The sequence below is a fragment of the Rhinolophus ferrumequinum genome, chromosome 17, assembly GCF_004115265.2.
Source record: "Rhinolophus ferrumequinum isolate MPI-CBG mRhiFer1 chromosome 17, mRhiFer1_v1.p, whole genome shotgun sequence".
NCBI lineage: Eukaryota > Metazoa > Chordata > Mammalia > Chiroptera > Rhinolophidae > Rhinolophus > Rhinolophus ferrumequinum.
The window spans coordinates 57,863,146-57,872,345 of record NC_046300.1 but is presented as its reverse complement, the minus strand read 5'-3'; the positions used below and the strand labels follow the sequence as shown (position 1 = coordinate 57,872,345).

At 40.1% G+C, this 9,200-nt stretch overlaps 1 protein-coding gene across 2 annotated transcripts in view; it reads left to right on the top strand.

Moving 5' to 3' along the window:
- Positions 1–8,930: 8,930 nt before the first annotated feature.
- Positions 8,931–9,200, top strand: part of LOC117036615 (cadherin-related family member 3-like) — an 82,784-nt gene continuing 82,514 nt past the window's right edge. Inside the window, exon 1 of one of the 2 annotated variants that reach the window (XM_033131633.1) lies at positions 8,931–9,186. In XM_033131633.1, the coding sequence (XP_032987524.1) occupies positions 9,141–9,186 (46 nt within the window). In that variant the 5' untranslated portion in view covers positions 8,931–9,140. The remainder of the gene's footprint in view (positions 9,187–9,200) is intronic. The other variant, XM_033131631.1, reaches the window with a different exon arrangement.

Genomic DNA, 9,200 nt, shown 5'->3' with positions numbered 1-9,200 from the left:
TAATTAAAATTCAACGGCAAGTGTGAACAAATTATACAATTGCAAAAAAAGGAAATTGAAGACAAAGAATCAAATCACAGAAAAATAAAGCCAAAGCAACTACTGGTGATCTGTAATGTTCTGTAAACTGTAGTATGTGCATTCTGGCCATTATCTCATTTAATCCTCCTATCAGGCAGATTATATTATTATTTTCATTTTACTAATGAGTAAACTGAGACATAGAGAGGTTAAATAGTTGACCAAACGTAGAATGCAGATTTCAATCCCAGGCTGTGACTGTTAGAATATATTACCTCATACTGGCAAATTGGCAATCTTATTTCAATGATGGTTTGAGATACTTTTTGCTGTACTTGGTGGTTCTAGGGCTATAGTGATGAGAAATGAGAGAGTCTCATTGGGTAGTCATTAAAGAAATAGTCGGTGTCCGGTTAGCTCAGTTGGTTGGAGCGTGGTGCTGATAATACCAACATTGCTGATTCTATCCCCACATGCACCACTGTGAGCTGTGCCCTCCTTTGAAAAAAAATAATTAAAATTAAAAAAGTATAAAAAAGGAAAATAAAAAATAAAACTTTTTTTAATAGAAAAGAAAGGTCTCCAAGGTCCCATAAATGCTGCATCTACATAGAGCATTCATTTAGAGAAAATAACTAAACACATAGTTCCAAAATTCCAAGTATCATCTTCATCATTTTGGCATATTTTAGTAATAAAACTAGAAAAACATACTGCTGCTTTATTTATAGTGGCCAAGACATGGAATCAACCAAAGTGTCCTTTGATAGCTAATTAGATAAAGAAGTTGTGGTATATGTACACAATTGAATACTATTCTGCCATAAGACAAGATGAAATAGTGCCATTTGTGACAACATGGATGGATCTTGAGATTATAATGCTAAGCAAAATAAGACAGAAAAAGTAAAGAACCATATGATTTCATTGATATGTGGTATATAAAACTGAAAACAAGAAAAGAACAAGAAATACAAATGAAGAAACAAAACTCATAGACACAGACAATAGTTTAGTGGTTACCAGAGGGTAAGGGGGGTGGGGGTGGGAGATGAGGGTAAAGAGGATGAAATATATGGTGATGGAAGGAGAACTGACTCTGGGTGGTGAACACACAATGTGATATATAGATGATGTGATACAGAATTGTACACCTGAAATCTGTCTAACTTTGCTAACAATTGTCACCCCAATAAACTTTAATTTAAAAAAAAGAAAAAATAGACAAAATTTCTTAGTAGCTTTCTATATGCTAAATACTCTGCTCTTTTCATGTATATAATTTAACCTTTGTATTGTCATCTCCATTTTATAAATGAGGAAATTAAAGCTTGGAAAAATTAAATAACTTACACCCAGACAATCTGGTCCCAAGGTCTGTGCTGTTACCCTCTGTGCTAGAGGAAATGTTATCCATTCCGTGATATCATTGTTTACCTAATAGTCTCCCTCAATTAATTGTTTTTTGTTAGTCTCATCCAAAGCAATAATATCCATAAAATCCCAGGGACTTAAAAAAATTAAACTTTTTATTTCAAGGTAATTGTAGTTTCACATGCAGTAGTAAAAAATTATACAGAGAGATTTTCTGTGTACTTTTTACCCAGTTTCCCCCAGTGGTAACCTCGTACAAAACTATATGTTATCACAACCAGGATATTGACAAGGTGAAGAATATGTCAGTCACGACCATGATCCTTTGTATTTTACAGCCACACCCACTTCTCACTCACCTCACATTTTCCTTAATCCCCGGGTACCACTCACCTGTCCTCCATGTGTATAACTTATGTCCTTTCAAGAATGTTATGTAAATAGAATCACACAGTATATAACCTTTTGGGGTTTACTTTCTTTACTCAGCATCATTTTCTGAAGATTCATCCACATTGTCATGTAAATCAATAATTTGTTCCTTTTCATTGCTGAGTAATATTCCATGATGTGGATGTACCACACTTTGTCTAACCATTCATTCATTGGAAGACACTTGGGTTGTTTCCAATTGGGGCTATTATATATAAAGCTGTTTTAAATATGTGTGTGCAGGTTTTTGTGTGAACATAAATCATCACTTCTTTGGGTGAAATCCCTGGTTTTATATTATATGTATAATACATGTAATGGATATTTCTAATATGGATGTAAATAGCTTCATAACCATTAAAAATGTTCTTCATATACTACCTAATTGGAATATTTTAAATACCACCAGTAGCACGTATTTTCCTCCAGGAAAACACCATTCTTAACTAGATCTAAATCATTTGGCTTCTCTGTAACTATACATGGGAAGTAGTTCAGTAAGAGTCCAGGCACTGGAGTTAAATAGTCTTGGTTCAACCCAGCACCATACTTCCTAGCTGCGTGATGTTATTTTACCTCTAGCTTCTGTTTCCTTATTTGTAAATAGGTATACCATTCTCAAAAACGTGCAAATAAAAGGAAATAACTTATGTGCTTGGAACCTAATCAATCATTCAATAAATTACAGCTTTTATTACTATCTGGATCAGATCCTTGTGGGAAAAATGTAAAAGGCGAGGAGGCCGCACAAGACAGAGGTCAGAAGAAGGGAGACCTCCTGGACTAGTAGCCACCGCTTTGGGACGAAGAACAGAGTCCTGCCAGTTGAACACACACAGCTTCTAGGGGTGCCAATCACATTTAGTCATTGTAGTTGTATATAGTTACTGTAATAACTTTCTAGCAGATGGCAGTAGAGTGTCCTGAGGAAGAAGTGTCATTTTCTAATTCACTCAAAGGTCACTTAACGGGCTAGGATTCCCATAGACCCCTCTGAGAATCTTTTAATAAAATCGTTAATTTCTACTACCACGAATACACACACACACACACACACACACACACACACACACACACACACCAATGGAAATACAAGTTAGGAGGCTCAGGAACCCCAAAGCCATCCTGCAACCCCTCAGGTAAAAAGCCGAGCTCTAAACACTCCCTGACTCTCCAGGCTGTCTCCCACTCCATCGCCCTTCTCCCCATTCCCAATCTATTTATAACAATTAACAAAGGTGATTTTGCTTCAGGGCCTAGAAATAGAACTACTGCAATTTCTGTTATGAAAAGAACACTTCCTTTCCTAAGGTTTTAAATTTCTTGGTTGGTAGTGAATTTATTTGGTTGTATTGCTTCACCCCTTAAACTCCCTTTCTTATTGAAAGTAGAAATCTCTGCAAAATTTCATTTTGTCCATGGAAGTTCCAAAGTTTGGGCTTTGATACTTCAGGCCTTGTAAAAACACCTCATTTCTATATGTGTGAGCTACTGCTAATGAATCTGGTAAGAAAGAAGCCAAAAGAAATTGGAAAACAAATCATCTCACAGACTTTCCAAATTAAATGCATTATGTTTGGAGTATTTCATGCCTGTGTTGATGGTTTTGCTATTAGCAAGAAATATCAGCTTTAATACAGTTTTAAGGTTACATTAAAGAGCATGTACATAAGTAGATGAAATACAATTAGTACCTATGTCAGCAACCCAAATTGCTGGGAAAGGAACAAAAGCATTGATCATGGACTCAATTTGAAGAAGGTACTACTGAATTTCCAAAATAACAGTATCTGCATGGGATGTGTGATGTTTAAAATTTTGAGACTGAAATTAGTGTCAGAGCTTATTTTGGTGTCATATGCCACATTAAAACGCAAATTCAGGGGGAAGGAAAAGTTTTTCCCATTACAATGAAGACTTTTCTGAGGCTTCCATTGTGGCACTAAGCTTCCTGATCCAATGTATAAATGTAGTGCCTTCTCCCTCTAATCCATACAGAGCCTTCATTTCTTTAATGCAACGTTTAAAAAGAGATGCTGACCTTTTCTAATATCACGATGAATGTTGTTTAATGCAAAATCTAAAGCATCTTACTCAATGGAAAAGAAAATGTGTCCCAATCACCTACGTTTCAATCCCCTTCCTTTTGAATGGGCCATTTTTCCTTCTGGGTTGCTGAAATGTTTGGTACTGGCCAACTCTTCCGTCAGCAACCTTAACCGACTCTGGTAGATATCGGTCTAGTTGAGGGGGATCCATTGCTGTCAACTTCACCTGTAGTAGTTGTTTTGAATTTCTTTAGTTCTCGAGCTCACAAACTTCGAAACAAAAATGTCCAGTGACTGAAGCACTTTTAATTTCTGGGCTGTTTGGAAGAAAGTCTATAGGAAAATTTTGGAATCTCTTTTTTATTCCCTTCCAGGTGTTAGAGACATCATTTGTAGGACTAGCTCTGTTTGTCACTTCACAGAGGTTGCCCATCACGCATTTTGCAGGGCAATGGGAAATTCCCTATCACTTTGTGGAAAACGTGTTGTTGTAGATTCCTGGGCAAAGGCAGGTGCGGGGGGGGGGGGGGGGGGGGAGGGGGGGGGAAGGTGACCTGATTATCTCACCATCGCCATTCAGGTTGGTAATAAAATAATCACTCACCAATGGATTATCGCACTCAGCTGTGCATGCTGAATTCCAAAGAGGAAAGGACCACGAGCAATGCCAATGATCCCAGTTTTTGTTAAATCTCCCAGAGAGAGCTGATGATACTCTCTCCATCCTGGGGACACACATGAAAAGGCCAGTTATTAGTTGGCCTTCTCAAAGTACACCCCAAGGACTATTTTATTACATCTTGGAATTTTATAGTGGTCTCTCAAAGCATGTGGCTGAAAAACTTGAGGACCTGGTCCACCCAACGTTTCCATATTTATTTCGTGGAGAAGAGCAAATTCTGCCTGTGTTAAAACTTCCTACCACAAGGTGGCAGCAGACACTAGGATTTAGTCCCCACACTCTCATTGGCGTTTTGACTTTTTCCGTCCCAAATAACTGGAAGCTAAGAAGGAAAAACTCTAGAAAATTGTTGGGAGATACAAGGATTATTCTGTTTTCAGTGTTTGTACTCACCAGTAACCTGGAGAATGTTTCTCAAACTTTCAGGTGCACACGAACTACCTGGGGGTCTTATTAAAATGAGGATTTCAATACAGTAGGTCTGGGGTGGAATCCAAGAATTTGCATTTCTTATAAGCTCCCAGAAGATGCTGATGATGCTGATCCACAGGCCGCACTCTGAGGAGCAAGAGACTTGTATGTCCCAGTACCGGGGAAAAGAGCTTTAAAATGGTCAAAAGTGAAATGTATAACATTGAGGGGTTAAGAGGGTGGGTTTGGGCATTACACCTGAGTTCTTGTTCCAGCTCAGCTGTGTCAATTCACTTAGCCTGTCAGCTTGTTTTCTCAGCTGTAAAGTAGGGATACTAATAGCGCTTAAGCCATAGGAGAGTGGGTGCTGGTGGTCCTTTGAATAGCATTGATATACAGCATACCTGATGTGCTTGGCCAGATGGGTGTATGCTTCTACCTGGTCGGTTTTTTCCTCAGCCATTGGAATCCCCGGAGTACAATGAATAATACGTAGGTGCTTGGATGGATGAATGAATGAATGAATGTGCATTTTCTTTAACCATGGCCCATTTATTTTCACTCGATTCTTGGAATGACTGTCTAATTCTGTTGTATTTTGTCAAATATCTGGATGAATGAAGTTAATTCTATATTAGGAAAAGAGAGCTGATTTTTATTTGTGTATGTGTATATCTGGTGTATGTGTGTGTGTGCAACAGGCTGACGCGTTTGCTGCTTTGTCTTCTGTGACAGGTGTGCGGGTTCTTCAAGGAGCCCTGAAGCATGATGGAACTCGTGAGAATGGAATATGAGAGAAGAGCAGAGGCTCTTGCTAGGGTACCAACAGACACTGATTTAAGCCAAATCTGTTTTAAAATTCCAGCTCTGCCCCTTACAAGCTATGGGTCCCTGGGCGGGTGTCGTGCGGGAGACCCTGCTAGCTCTGCCATTTGTCGTGCGAGGCGGCCTGCAGGGTCTCTGGTTCCCGCTCCCCACATAAGAACACAGCACATGGTGAGGCCAAAAAGGAACACCCACGGAGCCATAGATAGGGGAGTCAGACCACTATAGTCTTGCTGGCGGCTGAGTTGGAGACACAGGAAGCAGGAGCCACACGATCTGCAATCTGCTTCTCTACCAACCAACCTCACTTGCTAGTTGCAATCCACCCTGTTAACTGCAATCTGCTCTTGCTAGCTCAGCCACTATCTTCTTGCTAGCTCCTATTTTTCTGCTAGCGTAGCCACAGCAGTTACATTAGTGGTCAATGCCTCACTGGTTACAGCTGACGGCCAACTAGCCACAGATGATGGCCATCCAATCACAGTTGATGAACATTTACTACCTGAGCCATTAACCTGTCAGCTTGTTTTCTCAGCTGTAAAGGCCGAGAGCCTGGAAACTGCACTCCTGGCTCTGTCCCCACAGCAGGTAATAAAACCTCTCTGGACCTCTATTTTCTTATCTGTAAAGTAGGAATAGTAACTGCTAGCTCCCAGGGATGCTTCATTCATTCAGTTAGCTGACAACTATTTGAATACCCAATGGATGCTGGTGCTATTCTGCACAGCTGGGATGCTGGAGTGAACAACACACACAGTATCTCTGAACCAAGGTAGCTTAAAATGCTGTGGGAGAGACTGACAACAAATAAGAAAACAAATAAATTAACGTTAGCTATTGGTAAGTGCTGTGAAGAAAATTAAACGGGTGATAGGATAGTGAAAGTCAGCTTTAGATGAGCAGCCAGGGCAGGCAGTTCTCCTGACGAGTCACTGGGCCTGAAAGCTGAACAAGGGAAAACAAGTCAGTTGTGTGAAGATTTGTCTGTCCCACGTAGATGAATCAACAGATACCAAAGCCCTGTGGTGGAAGGAGTCTGATACTTTAGAAAATGTATAAGATAGCCAGGGTGGATACAGCAAAGAGCTGGATGGGTGTGGTGAGCTGGAGAGAAAGGCAGGGAAGACTTGCTGGATCCTACACAGCAAATTAAAGATCTGGGTCTTGATCTTCAGAGCAGTGGAGAGTTATTAGGGTTTTTTAAAATCATTTAAAAATGTTCACTGTAGTAAAATATATATAATCCAAAATTTACCATCTTAACCATTTTAAATGTACAGCTCAGTGTCATTAAATATATTCACACTGTTGTGCCACCATCATCGTCATTCATCTCCTGAACTTTTTTCATGTTACAAAACTGAAATCCTGTACCATTAAACAATAACCCCCCATTCTTCTCCACCCCACCCTGACCCACCCCTAGCCTCTGGAAACCATCATTCTGTATTTCTGTCTCTATGAATTTTATAAGGCTTTTTACAGAGCTAGTCAATACATATTATTCTGTGCAATGGGGTTTTAGCCTTGAACAAAACAACTACAATCCCCACTCAGGAATTACATTCTGGTAGAGGAGACAGATACCAAACATGTTAACAAATAGAAAAAGCATTTCAGGCACGGATAAAGAATGCTATGAGAAAACTAGAAAAACATGGTAGAAAGCAAGTGGTAGTGGTGCTTCTGCCAGAGTGATCAAGAACGACCTCTTAAAGTGGTGACAATTGAGGCGAGACATTTCAGGTTGAAAAGGAGGCAAACTATGGTAAGATCTTGGAGAAAGAGTATTCACAAGACAGAAAACTACCAGAGCAAAGGTTCTGAGGTGAGTGGGAAATAGGTCATGTTAGACAGCATGTGGTGGGAATATAGGTGACCACATTGTGCTTGTGTTTTAAAAAGATTGCTGTGTGCAGCTTGGAAAATGCATCGGAGGGAAAAAGTATGACTGTTGAAAAGTCATTAGGTAGGCAATTGGTCCAGGCTACAAATGATGGTGGTTAGGAGTTGAGTGAGACAAAAGTGTGCACATTCGGGAAATATTTAAGAGGTATAATACTGAAATGAACTGGGTATGAGGGATGTGAGTAGAGAGAGGGAGATACTAGACTGGGAAATGACATCCTTGCTGTCTTTCAAGTGTGAGATTGTAGTGGTTTAACTAAGCAGAGGTATGGAGCTAGAGAAAAAAACACCAATTCAAGAGTCCCCAGTTCTTCTTTTCTTTTCAACCATCCTTCGTGGGATATGACTTGAAGTTATACCCATACAATCATTCCCTGGACATTTGTCAATGTCCCTCTGAAAAGCCAAAAAGCCAGAGCAGGGCAAAGTCTGGTCAAATCATAATCTCCCTTGTTCTCAACATTATCCTTCTACTGAACACTTCTGAGATTGCATAAGCCTATTAAGGTAACCATAACAACAGTAGACTCCTATTGAGATAGCAATTGGTTGAAACCTCTAAGTCAGAGATTGCAAACATGAATGCCTGCAGGAGCCAGGCAGGTAAATGTGAGAAGCTGTGGGATGTAAGAAGAAGGGGTGGGGGTGACGGTAAACTGTCGAGTGTTGGACCAATCAAATCTTATTGCACTTCACATTTTTAAGAAGTCTTGTGCATTTAAAAATGTGGTCTGCAAGTTATATTTAGCCTGTGAATCACAAATGTGCTGACCCCAAAGATCTTTGTACATATATTCAGCATTTGGTCTTTCCCATCAGGACTCCCAAAGCCTATTCACCCCCTGCCCCAAGTTTTAACTTAAATATATTAACTTGCATTCTACTGGCTTTTGGCCAATTATTAAATCGGTTTTGAGTCTTCTCTCTATCTGGTTGCACGTTAACCTCTCCTAGCAACATGTAAGCCTTCTGCAAACTTGGTAAGCAGAGATTCTGGGTCTTATTCCAAGTCTGGGAGTGATAAACTCATGGAAGAGGGCGGTACAATGTGCCTGGGTGACATGCAATCATTTACAAATGGAAGCCTTTTGAAAATGAACGACTCTAGAGAGCCGACCATTTCCTGAAGGGTCCCCACGACCTCTGGCCACCCCAGATTTACCAGGATTTGGGAAGCCTTTGCATGTAGAAGGATGTGAGTTAGGGACTTTTCTCCTTGCTCATGCAAATCTCTTTCTTGGAGCTTTTGTCCTTTTGAGAGAAGAAGGTGTCACTTTACAGATCACTTAGCAAGAATTGTGTCATGAGGAAGTGTATGCAGGGCACCTAGAGACAGAATATTTCCCTGGAGAAAACCAAGAGGGTACCACTCCCTAGAAGTCAGTGAAGGCAAGGGCTGGAGTGAAGTGTCTCTGAAGAGGCCAGAGGATTTCAAGAAAATGAAGCCTTTTTTTCACTTGCTTTTTGTGTTGGTTGCTGTCCCAGGTTGGTATCTTTAA